The sequence below is a fragment of the Lampetra fluviatilis genome, chromosome 21 (assembly GCF_964198595.1).
Source record: "Lampetra fluviatilis chromosome 21, kcLamFluv1.1, whole genome shotgun sequence".
In the NCBI taxonomy this organism is placed as follows: Eukaryota; Metazoa; Chordata; class Hyperoartia; order Petromyzontiformes; family Petromyzontidae; genus Lampetra; species Lampetra fluviatilis.
In genome coordinates this window covers 11,392,102-11,411,144 of record NC_136295.1, presented here as the reverse complement: position 1 = coordinate 11,411,144, position 19,043 = coordinate 11,392,102, and the positions used below count along the sequence as shown (strand labels likewise).

The 19,043-nt window shown below is 53.8% G+C and overlaps 1 protein-coding gene across 4 annotated transcripts in view; it reads left to right on the top strand.

Annotated features, from left to right (window-relative positions):
- LOC144938234 (CLIP-associating protein 2-like) overlaps positions 1-9,099 on the top strand; it is a 48,800-nt gene extending 39,701 nt beyond the window's left edge. For all 4 annotated transcript variants that reach the window (XM_078866067.1, XM_078866069.1, XM_078866068.1 and 1 more), the window contains 10 exons: positions 112-255; positions 674-823; positions 1,584-1,690; positions 2,438-2,582; positions 3,336-3,390; positions 4,065-4,261; positions 4,441-4,569; positions 5,215-5,421; positions 6,470-6,586; positions 6,811-9,099. In XM_078866067.1, the coding sequence (XP_078722193.1) occupies positions 112-255; positions 674-823; positions 1,584-1,690; positions 2,438-2,582; positions 3,336-3,390; positions 4,065-4,261; positions 4,441-4,569; positions 5,215-5,421; positions 6,470-6,586; positions 6,811-6,909 (1,350 nt within the window). In that variant the 3' untranslated portion in view covers positions 6,910-9,099. The remainder of the gene's footprint in view (positions 1-111; positions 256-673; positions 824-1,583; positions 1,691-2,437; positions 2,583-3,335; positions 3,391-4,064; positions 4,262-4,440; positions 4,570-5,214; positions 5,422-6,469; positions 6,587-6,810) is intronic.
- Positions 9,100-19,043: the final 9,944 nt, after the last annotated feature.

The following is a 19,043-nucleotide window of genomic DNA, read 5'->3' as shown; positions in this document are numbered from 1 at the left end:
GAATCCCGATAAAAAAAAAATCAACAGGTTTTTGTGAACCCACTGGGCCGCGTGACCTGGGCCGTGATACTCACCGCGCCCTCCACCCCCGCCGCCCCCTCCCCCCCGCAGGTGAAGGTGGCAGTGCTCAGGTACATCTGCGCGCTGAGCCGCATCATGGAGCCGCGGGGCTTTGTGAACGCGAGCGAGACGAGGCTCGCCGTGTCGCGCATCATCACCTGGACCACGGAGCCCAAGAGCTCGGAAGTCAGGAAGGTGCGAGGGCGCCCACGTGACCACACAAAGACAAAGATCCCCAGCCCCCCATTATAGCCTTTGCAGACTGCTGGGGGCAAGAGCTGTTGTTAGAGAGCGGCAACGGTGAATGGCGGCCACGGCTCACGAGGGCGCAACGCTCGGCCGCCTTTGTCTTCTGCCCCCTCCGGCCGGTGATGTTTACTACACACCGCACCAGGTACTCATTTAGGGCTGAGTCAACCTAGGGGAGGTCCAAGACCAGTTCAGATGATCGCAGATCTGTGTGTGCGTGTACTTTTGGAGACGCAGACACACACGGGTCTGTGTTCCCTTTAGACGCAGGTACGTGTGTGCGTGTTCTTTTGCGATGCACGCGCACCCAGACCCACAGACCCGTGCGTGCGTTCTCCCTCCCTCCCTCCTGCCCCCCACCCAGGCGGCCCAGGCGGTGCTGATTGCGCTGTTCGAGCTGCACCCCCCGGAGTTCACGATGCTGCTGGGGGCACTGCCCAAGACGTTCCAGGACGGGGCCACTCGCCTCCTGCACAACCACATCAAGGCGGCACCCAAAGCCGGGGGCAACCAGGCGAGCCTCCGCACCCCCCCACCGACCTCTTGAACCCCCCCCCCCCCACCACCAGCCTCCAATACCAACAAGCAAATGGGACCAACCGCACACGTAACTTCCACATCACTCCGGCACGGTGGTGACGGTCAAGGTGGTGGTGATGAGTGCGTTCGTTCTGATGATGGCGTTGGTGGTGGTGGGGGCGGCAGATCACGGGGATGGTGGAGATGATGGGGATGGTGGAGATGGTGGGGATGGTGGGGTTGGTTTGGGATGGTTGAGATGGTAGAGAATAACGCCATGGGGGGAGGATGGCGATGATGTAAATGAGTATATGTAAATGAGCTTCACTTCGTCAGGTCATTGTCAGGTCGTGATTGGATCACGTGGGTCTGCTCTGGTCCAGTTGATTCAGGTGATGTCGGGTCACAGCGGATCAGATCACGTGGGTCGGGTAAGCTCACGTTGGGACAGATTTTAAGTAAGTCAGGTCAATTCAGGTCAGGCTGGGAAGGCCGTACGAGTCGAATAAGTTGCGGTCATTTTGTGTCGGATCAGGTTGGGTGGCGTCAGGTCACGTGGGTCTGCTTGGCTCCTGTTGAGTGGACGTTTGGTTGGATCAAGTCATTCGAGTCTGTGTAGGTGAGGTCAGGGGTGGGGTCAGGGGTCAGGTCGAGTTGGGCCAGATCAGGATAGTTGGGTCGGGTCAAGTTGTATGGGTCTGGTTGGGTCACCCGAGGTCGTCGTCTGTGTCGCTCCCTGTCCCTCCCCGCTCCAGGCGTCGCCGAGTGGAGCTGCCCACCGTGCCCCCATGCGCCCCCCAGCGAACAGGGTCAGCCCCGTAACCTCGCCCTCCGCCTCCTCCCAGGGGACCGTGTCTCCCGGGTAGCCGCTCGCACCGCCCTCGACCACGCACAGCCACACGCACAGCACACCCACAGCCACACGCACAGCCACACACACATTCAACCATGCACAACCACACACACACGCACAGTCACACGCACAGCCACACACACATTCAACCACGCACACATCACACGCACGCACAAGCACACGCACAGCCACACACACATTCAACCACGCATACCCACACGCACGCACAAGCACATGCACAGCCACACACACATTCAACCACGCACACCCACACGCACGCACAAGCACACGCACAGCCACACACACATTCAACCACGCACACCCACGCAAAATCACACGCACGCTCAACCACACGCACACTCGACCACGCACAACCACACGCACGCACAAGCACACGCACGCACAACCACACGCACGCACAAGCACACGCACAAGCACATTCAACCATGCACACTCAACCACGCACAACCACACACACACAACCATACACTCAATCACGCGCTACCACACACATCCTCAACCACACACACCCTCAACTACGCACACCCACACTCACCCACACACACCCTCAACCACGCACGACCGTGCACAATGACAAAGATTCCCTCCCGCATAACCTTCAGAGACTTTTGGGGGAAAGTGCTGTTAGCGAGCAGCACCTGCTCACCAGCCCACACGCACACCCGCGCCGTTGCGGCAGCAGCAGCGTTGCCGACCGTGCCCGTCTCGCTGCGCTCGGACGAACTCTGGCGGCAGGACGAGCGAGGCGGACGGGGAGGCGGCGGGAGAGGAGTTCTACCGCTCCCTGCGGGGCGTGTCGCAGGCGATCCAGAGCTACAGCTACCGCAGCCAGGAGGACCTCACCGAGCAGTCGGCCGCCGCCACCGCCGGGCGCGAGCAGGTGATCGTCAGCATCGCCGCAGCCCATCGGCGTGACGGCCACTATCGTTGTTATCTTTCGATTTAAAGCTTTTGTGACTGCAGGGATTCATCTTCTTGGTTCTTTCGGTAAAGTCACGTAGAAGGGAAGTAATAAAATATGTTTTATTTTTATTATTTTATTACTTCCCTTCTACGTGACTTTACCGAAAGAACCAAGAAGACCGTTGTTATCTTTGCCGTTGTTGGTATTATCGTCGGTTATCGGCAGGGTCGGATTAACCCATGGGCTAGTAAAGCCTTCAGGCCCTCGTATTTTGTACACCCTCCCTTAGGGCCTCCTTGCCATGTTGAAATAACAGCTGAGCGACGGTTGCCTTTGAATTAAGAATTCGTGCACTTTGCCACAGCTGAAGCGAGGAGAACTAATTCAATTGAGTGCGTTTAAAGAAATGAGCGGAGCGCACAATTTATGTTTGATGAATTTACCTTGGGTTGCATAACGTTGGTAATTTTACACGGGTAAATGAATCAATACATATGTGTGATGCCTTCATAGAAATATTTGCAATGGAATGTGGATCTTCCACTGTTGGTTCAAGGGTGTAAACATGAGATGGCCACCGGTGTGTGCTTATATCCGATGTAGTGTGCTTGTATCCGAAGTTGTGCTTTACCTTCCCCCCACCAATGGAACGTGAGGACTCGTTGCTTGTATGAGAACTGTGCTTGCACAAGGCGTGCTTATATCCAGCTTGTGTGTTGCCGTGTTCAGGGCACGGGGGCGGCACTGGGGAGGGAGGGAGAGGGGGGGCGGGACACCCCCGACAGTGAGTGGCGCTCACACCACCACACTGCACCACGTCCCCGTGTGGCCACACGCACACACGTACACCCATGATTACACCCAACCATGTACCCCCTCACTCGCTCAGCCAGCCATGAATCAAACCACTGGTCGGTCCACACACCATACATATTGACCTAACCACCCATGTAACCGTCTACACACCCACCCATCCACCCATCCACCCATCCACCCACCCACACCCACCCACCCATCCACCCACACCCACCCACCCATCCACCCACACCCACCCACACCCACTGACCCACCTACCCACACCGACTCACCCACCCACCCATCCACCCACCCACACCCACCCACATACCCACCCACCCACACCCAACCACACCCACCCACACCCACCCAACCACACCCACCCACACCCACCCAACCACACCCACCCACCCATCCACCCACACCCACCCACACCCACCCAACCACACCCACCCACACCCATCCACCCACACCCACCCACACCCACCCAACCACACCCACCCACCCATCCACCCACACCCACCCACACCCACCCAACCACACCCACCCACACCCATCCACCCACACCCACCCACACCCACCCAACCACACCCACCCACCCATCCACCCATCCACCCACACCTCCTCGTGCTTCTCTCTCGCCCCCCCCCCCGCCCATCCCAGGCCAGGGCGGGCCCCCGGCCGCCTCGTCCCTGGCCGAGCTGCTGGCCGAGCTGACGGGCCCCGGCGGTCGCCCCGAGGAGCGGCGGGCCGCGCTGCGCGAGCTGCAGCGCGCCGGCCGCGAGGAGCCGGCGGCCGCCTGGGAGGAGCACTTCAAGACCGTGCTGCTGCTCTTGCTCGAGACGCTCGCGGACGCAGACGTGAGCCAGCCCGCAAGTAGTTCTGCGGCGTCCGCTTCTGCGAGCCCGTCGAGATTTTCGTCTCGGCGACCGGCCTTTTGCGTCTTCGCTCGGTGCGCCTTTGAACAAGACCGGTTCGTAACGTTCACCTGTCACCCCCCCCTCCCACCCTCCCGCGTCGTCCTGACCGTTGCCCTCAGCACGTGACCCGCTCGCTGGCGCTGCGAGTGCTCAGCGAGTTCCTGCGTCGCCAGCCCACGTGCTTCCGCAAGTATGCGGAGCTCACCATCATGAAGGTCCTGGAGGCACACAGAGACCCACACAAGGAGGTATGGGAGGGAAGCAGCCACCACCACCACCACCACTCTCGCGCAACACCACCAAAATCATAACCGGTAAACAAAACGCTGTCGTCGGTAACACTGTGGCTTTAATGTAAAAAGTATATTAGAGGCGATGTTTTGGTCAATAGCTCTTCTTCATAACTCATAAATAGAGGCTAGAGAGGTAGGAGAACCACAACCATCATCACAACTATAATCATCGCTGTTGCCCCCAGCACCCTAACTGAGATCAATCAACACCACAGACATTTCCACCACCACCACCATCATTATCGCCAATCAGCTCAACCACCACCACAGCCACCACCAAGGCGATCACCATCACCACAACGAATCCCACCGGCGTCACCAGTACCATCACCTCAAACCCAAACCTACACCGCCAACCGCCCTGAACGCATGCTCGCGTCACCCCGCTCCCACGTCACCCTGGACCCATGTCACCCAGTGCTCACGTGATCACCCCGCATCCACTTCACCCCACTCCAACCGTGATAATCGGAGGTGCGATTAGCACGGTTGGAGTGGTTGGCAACGTACGGCGCGAAAGAAGTTCACCATGCATACAGTCCCTGACCTCGCTCCAACGTGACCCCGCCTCCCCCCCCCCCCATGCCCGCACGCCGCTAGGTGTGCCGCGCCGCCGAGGAGACGGCGTCGGTGTTGGCGGCGTCGCTGCCCGCTGAGCAGTGCCTCAAGGTGCTGTGCCCCATCGTGCAGACCGCCGACTTCCCCATCAACCTCGCCGCCATCAAGATGCAAACGCGCGTCATGCAGCGGCTGCCGTACAACGCGCTCATCCAGCTGCTGCCCGACATCATCCCGGGCCTCTTGCAGGTGTTTGTTGTTGTTGTTTCGACTGCTACGTGGGAAACTACTCGATTGGCGCTGTTGAAGGTAGCCTGAACCGGCATTGCCCGAGTTCTGCGGTCCTGTATTAGCTACACGGGTAGACTTTGCCCCATGTACAGTTATGAAAGCTGGCTAGGTCTTTACAGCAGCAGCTCTGCTCCAGAGAGCATTCATTTCTTTAAAACTGCTTATTGTTGTGTTTAGTTTTTTGTCCTTTCCCCGCACCTCTGATTAGTATGGCCTGCTACGTACGGTGCGAAATAAGTTCAACATACATACGGAACGTTTAATGAATTCCATTGAGTGCCTGATCGATTAAGTCCCAGATTATTTTTTTTTTCCCTTCTTTCCCAGGAAATATTTTCCGAGTCTTTTACATGAGGGTCCTGCCAACTTTTTGCAATAATGTGGCCGATGTTGCTGCTGTGTGTGATCCCAATTGAGTAATTAGCAAGTAATTATACAACTTTGGGATGTTTTGGCCCATGCCAGTTACATTGTATGTTTTATTTTCTTTATCTATGGGAGGAAACCAGAGAACCCGGATGAAACAGAACAGGGGGAGAACACACAAAACCCACACGAAAAGGATTCGAACCCAGGCCCTTCTTGCTGCCACCACACTACCGCCCAAACAACAACCAGACGCACACACACCTGCAAACATTATTGTATGGCAAGCGCCTTGAGTGAACACGCTCTATAAATATAAATTAGATAATTATAAGCATCTTTTTGGTTCTTTCGGTAAAGTCACGTACAATGGAAATAATAAAATAATACAAATTAAACAATGAAATAATTTTCACCTGAGGACGGCTGCTTGTGTTGTGGCCGAAATGTCGTGAGAATTATTTTATTATGTTTTATTTGTATTATTTTATTATTTCCATTCTACGTGACTTTACCGAAAGAACCAAGAAGTTGAATCCCTGCAGTTACGAAAGCTTTAAATCGAAATTATAATTATCATCAGCCACTCCGAAGTTGGTTACAACGGCCGCCCCCCTGTACCCCACCCCATCCCCACCAGGGTTACGACAACGCGGAGAGCAGCGTGCGGAAAGCGAGCGTGTTCTGCCTCGTGGCGATTCACACTGCCATCGGAGAGAGCCTCACCCCCTACCTCACTCACCTGTCTGGCAGCAAGGCGAGTCTCCCTTTCACCTGCTACCGAATTCACTGCATTGTTAAATTAAAGTTGCAACTTTTACATTACTAACTATGCACTGCAATCACCGTAAACCTTCCTGGATAACACATGTAGGGAGACACTGGAGTGTTAGAAACCTCACAATTCCTTTGGCTTTGCCCCTATATCCCATATGTATAGTCATTCACACTAAATCTGCCTCCCTCTGCCCCTCCCTACAGATGAAGCTGCTGAATCTGTACATCCAGCGTGCAGAGAGCAATGCTGGACCTGGCTCGCCCGGCTCCCCGGCTCTCAGCCTCTCGGGTCAATGCAGCTGATGGCCGCTTCATCGCTTCAGCACCCCCTGTCAGCTGGGCAGCTCCCGATATTCAACCTAAGTTTCAGTACCCTCCTATTGGCTGGACAGCTCCCCACCCACCAACTCTATTTCGTGTCAGCACCCCCTATTGGCTGGACAGCTCACCATACCGAAAACAATTCCTGTTTAACACCCCCTTTTTACGTGATAGCTTCCAACACCCCAGCCGAATTATGTTTCAGAACCACCTATAGGGTGGACAGCTACCCCACTACCGAGTGTACTTTCTGGTGTCACCACACAATAATCCCTCGCTTAAAAAGTACCCACGCCACGGCTATGGAGCCGATGGCGATTGCAAGCACGGCCCGATTATAAATCACGCAAGTGTCGTTATTATTGGGCACACGTTGTCCGTAAGGGCAAGTTCTGCTCGGGTGAGCTATGGGAATTCGAAGCAGCACTGACATTACATGTGTTTGAATACATGGTAAATATGCAGCGCAAACACACGCTATAATGGGGCGCACGAGCTCTTAGAATGTAGCAGATGTCAATGCCTGGAATAAGGGCGTAAATTATTAAACAAACTCCTCTTCCCGCACCTTCACGGTGCCATTCTGAACAGAAAGGATTCGTTCTGAAAACACTCGTGAATTCTATTTTTTTTGCAATTTGGGGGTCATATATTGGTATTGTTTTATTGTTATATCTATTTATCAGCTAAGATATTTCACGTTCAGAATCCCTGCAGATGGAACATCCCAATTGCAAGGTGTCCACACGCAGACAAACACAGTATATACACAAAGTACCGTGGCATGTAGGCATTTAGTTTTTTGTATCATAACGCCTCTTTACTCAGCCCAGCCTCACTTGAGTCTCAAGCACTCCTTTCCTGGATGGTCCTGCCAATTAGTTTTGTTTTGTTGCAGTAGGGCACAATGGTCGCTGCTGTGTGCAATCCCACTTGAGTAGCTTGCATGTATATTGATCAGCATTGGGATGTTTTAGCCAATACCAGTTACATCGTACAGAGGGTTTTTTTTTTGCTATGGGAGGAAACAGGAGAACCTGGAGGAAATCCATGCAGAATATGGGGGAGAACATCCAAACTCCACACAGAATCGTTCCAGTCACGAATTAAACCCATCTATGGACTCGAACAGGACGAATGTACAATCTCCAGCGGCGTGAATATTCAGAATCTGTAGCGGTGTGAATCTCCGTGACACACAGCCGTATGAATCAATATTGGCATGGATTTTTAAGGCTGCGTGGATTTATGGTGTGTACACAGACATTCGTATGGATGTCAACTATAGAGCGCACAATCTATACCGCGTATAATGCTATGAATACATAAATCTGGACCATATAAATCTGTATTAATCTGTGGACTATGTAGGGGTGTGCATCTACTAACGTTTCGACAAAATTACCCATCACTTAATGCGGATATTCCGCAAATCCCAATGGCAAAAGCTTTTCGGGGAATTTTTTTGTACAAGTGCATGCCAGATGAACCTCGGCCGAATATGGAAATAAATAGGAAGCGTGTCTATACAACCGTCAAGTGCACACGGTGTGCCCCTCACACGGTGATGCCAGTGGTAAACACAGCATCCGTGACATTGTTTCTGCTGCCGTTATATCGTTCAGATCAAGATTGCCGTTATGTCTTGAACCGTTCATCGTTGCACGCACGCGGTCGAAGATGTGTCAAGACCTGCAGACGCGATGTGGGCAGTGCCAACCACTCGAGCTTGAGGATGACCGGGAGCGCCGTTCGTCCACCTTCGTCGTGAGCCCAGAACATCATTCCGCTGTGGATGAAACAACGCGGACCATTTTGTGGGAAGCAATCACAAGTGACTCACGAACGTACTTGCCCCGGTCATGGGAATGTGGATGCATATTCACCACTGGTGGATTGCAGACACCGCAGCGATAGCAGAAACAGCAGCAGCAGCTAAAACACATTCCTTCTGCGGAGGGAGCTGGTAGGAACGCTGGGTTGCTCAGTCAATGGCCAGGGTCAATGGCGGCGTGGTGTATTCCGCAAATATGCCCGACTGTGAGGGCGGGCACAAGAAGGCGTGAGTAGGTTAAACGTTGAGTTTTATAAGGGCACCACGGGGTGACCAGCCCCTCCCCACCCAGCCCCACCCCTCCCAGCCCCACCCTCCCCTCCCCACCCAGCCCCACCCAGCCCCTCCCTGCACGACGGACGGACGGACACAATAATCCCCTGTGGGCTGGTGTAACCAGGAGGTTCCTACCAGTAAAATCTCCATCAGCTGGCTTAGTACCAGCGGCAGTAATGGCACTCGTAGTTGGTGTGTTGGTGGGGGAGGGAGATTGTGGGAGAAGACCCATAATGAATAGGCATGCAACTACTCTACAAAACTCTCTTGCACCCTCCTGCATCCCACCCTCAAAGAATCGACGAATCGTAACGATTTAACAATCGGCTTTAAAAAAAAACAACCGACTTGCTGTGATGCGTCCAGAGTTCCATCCCCACGCGACCCACCAACTCCTTCATTCTTCGAGAGTTGTTTCTTCACAGAGGCTGGCGTGGTGGCAAACGTAGAGTGCGCGAAACACAAAGAAGCAAGTGGAGGCACCGCCAAAGTGGAGACGGAGCGAACTTTTTTTTGCGTGCGGGCACCGTGACTTTAGCGGTAGATCGAGACTGACTGACGATGCTGCTAAAGTATATATTTGCCGTATTGTGTCTCTGTGATAATATGAGGGTCCAGACGATGACGTGATGTAATCGATGTTAATCATCGATTACATTGCATAGGCGACTAATCCCAGTCGGTTTGCTTTCGAGCGGCCCCTTGCAATGCGTCGTTTTGGCTGGGAACGAATCAACAGAGCCCCCTGCTCACGATCGGCGATGATTACTCTAGAGTATCGGATTTCCACGCGTGAACACGCCTGTACCCGTACACAGCTTCAAAGAGATTAACAACACACAAGTTAGTAGCAATCTCGCTTATTTCAGCTCTTCATCAAGTGTATTCTCATTGGCTGGGAACTTCATGATTATACTGCGGATTATAAGACGTACCGAAGAGTGAGACTCACGGTATTAATACGGTTATGCAAGTGTCGTCTCTCACACAGATACAGACCGGATTAAAAGATTAACCCCCAAACTTTTGTTTTGAAATACATGGGGGTAATGTCCGTCTTATAACCCGGAGAATGCGGTAGGTGATGCTTTTTTATTGTATGAGAATGTGGGGGTTGGAGGAATGAGGAGCGAACGTAATTCGCACCGAATCGAACTAATTTCAACATTTCGTAATAATCAGAATATTTATTTGACGCTGGAGGAATCTGATAAAGCCACAAAGCGCTTCGTCCACAAGAGGTCAAATTAACATTCGTGACCACGCCCTCTCACGACTAGCCACGCCTCCGCCGCGGCGCACCATCAGCCAATCGCGAGGCGGCTTCGATCGGCAGCTCGACGGTGATTGGCTGTTCGCTGCACGGTGGGCGGAGAAGTCGCACGCGATTTTATTTTAGTTTTCTTGGTTCTTTCGGTAAAGTCACGTAGAAGGGAAATAATTAAATAATAAAACATAATAACATAATTCTCACGACGTTTTTATTATGTTTTATTATTTTATTATTTCCCTTCTACGTGACTTTACCGAAATAACCAAGAAGATGAATCCCTGCAGTCACGAAAGCTTTAAATCGAAATTAATTTTTGTTCTCCCCCTTTTCCAGCCTCTGAGCAAGCGGATATCACCGCAACAAGCAGATCGATTACTTGAACCTTCACATCGACCGGTCGTCATCCAATTCAACGATCCGGTTAATTTCATTTTTTCCGAGCCGATGGGACCGAGCGCGACTGACTTGCATGTGACAGCGATCGCTTTGAAATGAGCACACGGGGGGGGGGGGTTCTGGAGGGAGTGAGGATTAGGGTGGGATGGGATGAGGAGGGATGATGATGATGTTGATGGATGGCGATGGATGTAATTGCGCGATGATCGATGGCTGCCTCGTCATCTTGGCGGTGAAGGGGAACGTTGTTGATGGTTGCCGGGTGATTTGTACATCGCCTTCCCTCGCGCGATTAAATTGCTCGTTTGCACAAAGATTACACCTGGAGGGAGCTGCGGTGTTGTGATGTGCGTCGTGTTGCCGGACTGTCGATTCCAGCCCACCTCTTAACATAGTTCGCTGTCACCACTGGTGACGATTATCCTGGACCTCCCTTAGGTCGACTCAGCCTCAAATGAGTACCTGGTGCGATGTGTTAAAACATCGCCACTGGGGAGACAAAGGCGGCCGGGTGTGGTGCTGGCCACCCCACCACCTCGTGTGCCGTGCCGGCCTTCACAGATGCTGCTCGCGAACGGCACTTGCCACAACAGCCTTGTTAAGGCTACACAGGGCATCTTTGTCTTTGGTGTACAATTGTGTTAGGATACGACTGGGTGGAATGGTGGTGGTGTAAAGTGTGCGGCGTGGTATTTATAGAATGCTGTGGTGGTATGGTGTTGTACAGTGGTGTGTAGTGCGTGGGGATGGTGGTGGTGTTCTGGTAGTGTGTGGGGTGGTGGTATAGTCCGTGGCTGTGGTGGTGTTCTGGTAGTGTGTGTAGTAGTGTTCTGGTAGTGTGTGTGGTGTGGTGGCGTTCTGGTAGTGTGTGGGGTGGGATAGCGAGATGTTGCTGGTGCATTTGGGGGAGCGGTGGTGCAGCGGTTAGCGCTGCGATTCACCGCCCATCGCCAACACCAGCGGTGAATATCCAAACCGGTCCTGAGCACACCCGGGGTCGACTCAGTCTTTCATGAGTAATTGGTGCGGTGTGAACTTAACATACCTGTCAACTCCTTATCGGTGCCCTAACTTATTACAGACCAATTCAGACAGGTATTGGTTCACCCCGTGCCCCTGATACATCTCAACGTTCATCCCACAAAGTCCCATCGCAAGGGAGAGACACAAACAAATAGACAGAAACAGTTTTTGCCCGTATTGAAACGGCTGTGCGCCGTATGGGCCCGAACACACTATTTCCCTGTACAAGAATATGGAGTAAAACCGTATGGGTTGACAGGAATGGCTTAAGCACTGGGGAGACAAAGGCGGCCGAGCGTGGTGTTACTGCCCAACCACATTGGCCTTCGTAAATGCTCGCCCAAAGCACTTGGCCTAAGAGTCAGTGAAGGCTATACGGGAGGGGAGGGCATCTTTGTCTTTATCTCCTGCCTCCACCGCGCACGCAGCACGCATACTGATTGCGTTGTCACGGCAACGAGACCGCCCCACCCAACGTTCAGAGCCCCCCCCCCTACCACCAGGGGGAGAGGGGAGTGAGTGAGAGGGAGGGAGAGGGAGGGAGAGGCAGGGATTGAGAGGGAGGGAGAGGGAGGGAGAAAAATAAAATAATAAAAATTACGAAATGATGAACGAAAAAAAAGAGAGGGATTGAGAGGGAGGGAGAGGGGAGGGATCGAGAGGGAGGGAGAGGGGAGGGATTGAGAGAGGCAGGGAGGGATTGAGAGGGAGGGAGAGGGAGGGAGAGGCAGGGATTGAAAGGGAGGGAGAGGGGAGGGATTGAGAGGGAGGGAGAGAAAGAAAGTGAAATGATGAAGGGGTGGGGGGCTGTGGAGAAGTGAAGGACTGAGTAAAGGACTGAGCGAGGGAATGAACAAGGAATGAAGGGAGTAAAAGACTGAAAGAGCGAATGAATACGAAATAAAGGAGTGAAGGACTAAGTGATGGAATGAACGAGTAAGGAATGGAGGGAGTGATGAACTGAGGGAATGAACGAGTCAGCAATGGAAGGAAGTAGAGAGGGAGTGAATGAATCAGGAATGAAGGGAGTGAAGGACAGAGCGATGGAGTGAATGAGTGAGTGACCTCTGCTGTCCATGCTGTTTCCCGACACAAGCAGGTGACAGCAGTTGTGAGCGGGGGATGAGGGAGGCGGGAGCGGTGGTGCAGCGATTAGCGCGCTGAGCTGCGAACCCGGTTACCCCGCTCACGGTCAGCACCGGTGGCGATTATCTGAACCGGTTTTGGGCGTCCTCTAGGTCGATTCAGCCTCAAATGAGTACCTGCTGCTGTGTGTGTAAACATCGCCACTGGGGAGACAAAGGCGGTCCGGCGTGGTGCTGGCCACCCACCCCCTCGTGTGCCGTGCCGGCCTTCATAGGTGCTCGCTAACAGCACTTGCTCCAACAGTCTTTTAAGGCTACACGGGGGACCTTTGTCTGTGGTGGTGGGGGCTGGTGGAGGATGGCGGTGGGGGGGGTGTTGGAAGATGCGTAGGCGGAGCGGTGAGGGTTCGGGGCGGTGATGATGGTGATGATGGTGGTGATGGTGGTGGTGATGGTGGTGGCGATGGTGGTGATGGTGGTGGTGATGATGATGGTGGTGGTGATGGTGGTGGTGATGATGATGATGGTGGTGGTGATGGTGGTGATGATGGTGGTGGTGATGATGGTGGTGGTGGTGGTGATGGTGGTGGTGGTGGTGATGATGGTGGTGATGATGATGGTGGTGGTGATGGTGGTGGTGATGATGATGATGGTGGTGGTGATGGTGGTGGTGATGATGGTGGTGGTGATGATGGTGGTGGTGGTGGTGATGGTGGTGGTGGTGATGGTGGTGGTGGTGATGATGGTGGTGGTGATGATGATGGTGGTGGTGATGGTGGTGGTGATGATGATGATGGTGGTGGTGATGTTGGTGGTGATGATGGTGGTGGTGATGATGGTGGTGGTGGTGATGGTGGTGGTGATGGTGGTGGTGGTGATGATGGTGGTGGTGGTGATGGTGGTGGTGATGGTGGTGGTGGTGATGATGGTGGTGGTGATGATGGTGGTGGTGATGATGGTGGTGGTGGTGGCGGTGATGGTGATGATGGTGGTGATGGTGGTGGTGATGGTGATGATGATGGTGATGGTGGTGGTGACGGTGATGGTGGTGGTGATGATGATGGTGGTGGTGATGATGATGGTGGTGATGGTGGTGGTGGTGATGGTGGTGGTGATGGTGATGATGATGGTGGTGGTGATGATGGTGGTGGTGATGATGGTGGTGGTGGTGGCGGTGATGGTGATGGTGGTGGTGATGGTGGTGGTGATGGTGATGATGATGGTGGTGGTGACGGTGATGGTGATGATGGTGGTGGTGATGGTGGTGGTGATGGTGGTGGTGATGATGATGGTGGTGGTGCGTTGTGTCAGTGAGGAGGGGTGACGCAGCGGTTAGCGCACTGCGCTGGTAACCCGGCGAACCGCTCGCGACCAATATCAGTGGCGGAAATATGAACCGGTCCTGGGGCCTCCCCTGGGTCGACTCAGCCTCAAATGAGTACCCGGTGCGGTGTGTAAGCATCGGCACTGGGGAGACAAAGGCGGCCGGGCGTGGTGTCGATCACCCACCCGTCTTCGTGCGCCGTGACGGCCTTCATAGGTGCTCGCCGAACAGCACTTGCCCGTAGAGAGTGTGTGTGCCTGTACGGGGGACTTTTGTAGTTGTCTTTGGTGACGAATCGGTGAGCGCAGCACGCCGGCGAACCTGCCAAACATGAGTTCGCACCCCCCCCCCACCGCTTAAGGAACATCAGCGGGCGAATGTGATGTCTGAACCTAGGGGCCGTCCATAAATGATGTCACGCGATTTTGTACGATTTTTGACCCCCCCCCCCCTTCGTCACACGGCGTCACAAAAAGTCAGACCCCCCCCCCACTCAAGTATGACGTCACAAAGCTCTGCCCCCCCCCAAATAAATAAAACATGCTTCAAATCGCTTTGAACTATTGTCATTGTCGTGCGTATTTAATGTGGCGCTGCACTCTGATGTTGTAGGAGAAAACATTTTTTAAACGTCAATTTAATTAAGTAGAACGTGTTGTCTATATTTATTTAAAGTTGCGCATTTTGATGTGACGTCACATTTCTCAACCCCCCCCCCCCCTTGTCACACATCGTCACAAATGTCTGACCCACCCCCCCTAGGTGCGTGACGTCATTTATGGACGGCCCCCTACCCATTGGTCGACTCGGTGTGAAATGAACGCACGGCGCGGGCGCGTGAGACGTCACGTGCGTCCCGTTTGCCCGCCTGTTTGCGAGCGCCTTAATAGGTGCTCGCAAACAGCCTCCGGCAGCGAACAGCGTGAAGGGGACCTTTGTCTTTGTTGTTGACGGGGTGGTGCTGCGGTTAGGGGATGAGGTGGGGGTCAAGGGGGGTGACGTCACCTATCACCAAACAAAGGCGGAATCCGCCCAGCGCTGAGCCAATATGGATATTGTTGTTGCCACCACCATACAAATATTGTACATGTTACGAAATGGACACGGGGGTTGCAACAACAACAACAACAAACTCCCACCGGCGTTCTTCTTGCTCGCAAATGCACGTGGCAGTGTGCAGTGTGTGGACGATTGCGGTGGAGGTGGTTGGTTGGTGGTGGTGATGGGAGGTTGGTTGGTGGTGGTGATGGGAGGTTGGTGACATCCTCACAGCCTCCCCCATCCCACCCCCTGCCTCCTCTCCCCCCAACGTCACCGCTGTGGCCCGGCCCTCGCCAGATGCTCCACTCGGCACAATCGCAGCAGAGAACCCGGTGGCGCTCACCCAGCCACTCACCAGCACACGATGTAACCAGTATATGTAGTATTCACCCATCCACTAATCATCACCCCATATACACCATCACTCACCCAGCCACTCACCAGCATCTCATAAACACCATCACTTACCCAGCCACTCACCATCACCCCATATATAGAGACACTCACCCAGCCACTCACCAGCACTCCATATACACCATCACTTACCCAGCCACTCACCAGCACCCCATAAACACCAGTACTCACCCATCCACTCACCATCACCCCATATACACCATCACTCACCCAGCCACTCACCATCACCCCATATACACCATCACTCACCCAGCCACTCACCACCTCCCCATATACACCAGTACTCACCCATCCACTCACCAGCTCACCATATATACCAACAATCACCCAGCCACTCACCATCACCCCATATACACCATCACTCACCCAGCCACTCACCACCTCCCCATATATAACAGCACTCACCCAGCCACTCACCATCACCCCATATACACCATCACTCACCCAGCCACTCACCACCTCCCCATATATAACAGCACTCACCCAGCCACTCACCATCACCCCATATACACCATCACTCACCCAGCCACTCACCATCACCCCATATACACCATCACTCACCCAGCCACTCACCACCTCCCCATATACACCATCACTCACCCAGCCACTCACTAGCACCCCATATACACCATCACTCACCCAGCCACTCACCATCACCCCATATACACCATCACTCACCCAGCCACTCACCATCACCCCATATACACCATCACTCACCCAGCCACTCACCACCTCCCCATATACACCATCACTCACCCAGCCACTCACCAGCACCCCATATACACCATCACTCACCCAGCCACTCACCATCACCCCATATACACCATCACTCACCCAGCCACTCACCACCTCCCCATATACACCATCACTCACCCAGCCACTCACCATCACCCCATATACACCATCACTCACCCAGCCACTCACCACCTCCCCATATACACCAGTACTCACCCATCCACTCACCAGCTCACCATATATACCAACAATCACCCAGCCACTCACCATCACCCCATATACACCATCACTCACCCAGCCACTCACCACCTCCCCATATATAACAGCACTCACCCAGCCACTCACCATCACCCCATATACACCATCACTCACCCAGCCACTCACCACCTCCCCATATATAACAGCACTCACCCAGCCACTCACCATCACCCCATATACACCATCACTCACCCAGCCACTCACCATCACCCCATATACACCATCACTCACCCAGCCACTCACCACCTCCCCATATACACCATCACTCACCCAGCCACTCACCAGCACCCCATATACACCATCACTCACCCAGCCACTCACCATCACCCCATATACACCATCACTCACCCAGCCACTCACCATCACCCCATATACACCATCACTCACCCAGCCACTCACCACCTCCCCATATACACCATCACTCACCCAGCCACTCACCAGCACCCCATATACACCATCACTCACCCAGCCACTCACCATCACCCCATATACACCATCACTCACCCAGCCACTCACCACCTCCCCATATACACCATCACTCACCCAGCCACTCACCATCACCCCATATACACCATCACTCACCCAGCCACTCACCACCTCCCCATATACACCATCACTCACCCAGCCACTCACCACCTCCCCATATACACCATCACTCACCCAGCCACTCACCATCACCCCATATACACCATCACTCACCCAGCCACTCACCACCTCCCCATATACACCATCACTCACCCAGCCACTCACCATCACCCCATATACACCATCACTCACCCAGCCACTCACCACCTCCCCATATACACCATCACTCACCCAGCCACTCACCAGCACCCTATATATACCATCACTCACCCAGCCACTCACCATCACCCCATATACACCATCACTCACCCAGCCACTCACCACCTCCCCATATACACCATCACTCACCCAGCCACTCACCACCTCCCCATATACACCATCACTCACCCAGCCACTCACCAGCACCCCATATACACCATCACTCACCCAGCCACTCACCATCACCCCATATACACCATCACTCACCCAGCCACTCACCATCACCCCATATACACCAGCACTCACCCAGCCACTCACCATCACCCCATATATAGAGACACTCACCCAGCCACTCACCATCACCCCATATACACCAGCACTCACCCAGCCACTCACCTACACCCCATATATAGAGACACTCACCCAGCCGCTCACCATCACCCCATATACACCATCACTCACCCAGCCACTCACCACCTCCCCATATACACCAGTACTCACCCATCCACTCACCAGCTCACCATATATACCATCACTCACCCAGCCACTCACCATCACCCCATATATAGAGACACTCCCCCAGCCACTCACCATCACCCCATATACACCATCACTCACCAGCACCCCAGATACACCAGTACTCACCCATCCACTCACCAGCTCACCATATACACCATCACTCACCCAGCCACTCACCACCTCCCCATATATAACAGCACTCACCCAGCCACTCACCATCACCCCATATACACCAGTACTCACTCAGCCACTCACCATCACCCTATATACACCATCACTCACCCAGCCACTCACCATCACCCCATATACACCATCACTCACCCAGCCACTCACCACCTCCCCATATACACCATCACTCACCCAGCCACTCACCATCACCCCATATACACCATCACTCACCCAGCCACTCACCACCTCCCCATATACACCATCACTCACCCAGCCACTCACCAGCACCCTATATATACCATCACTCACCCAGCCACTCACCATCACCCCATATACACCATCACTCACCCAGCCACTCACCACCTCCCCATATACACCATCACTCACCCAGCCACTCACCACCTCCCCATATACACCATCACTCACCCAGCCACTCACCAGCACCCCATATACACCATCACTCACCCAGCCACTCACCATCACCCCATATACACCATCACTCACCCAGCCACTCACCATCACCCCATATACACCAGCACTCACCCAGCCACTCACCATCACCCCATATATAGAGACACTCACCCAGCCACTCACCATCACCCCATATACACCATCACTCACCCAGCCACTCACCTACACCCCATATATAGAGACACTCACCCAGCCACTCACCATCACCCCATATACACCATCACTCACCCAGCCACTCACCACCTCCCCATATACACCAGTACTCACCCATCCACTCACCAGCTCACCATATATACCATCACTCACCCAGCCACTCACCATCACCCCATATATAGAGACACTCCCCCAGCCACTCACCATCACACCATCACTCACCAGCACCCCAGATACACCAGTACTCACCCATCCACTCACCAGCTCACCATATACACCATCACTCACCCAGCCACTCACCACCTCCCCATATATAACAGCACTCACCCAGCCACTCACCATCACCCCATATACACCAGTACT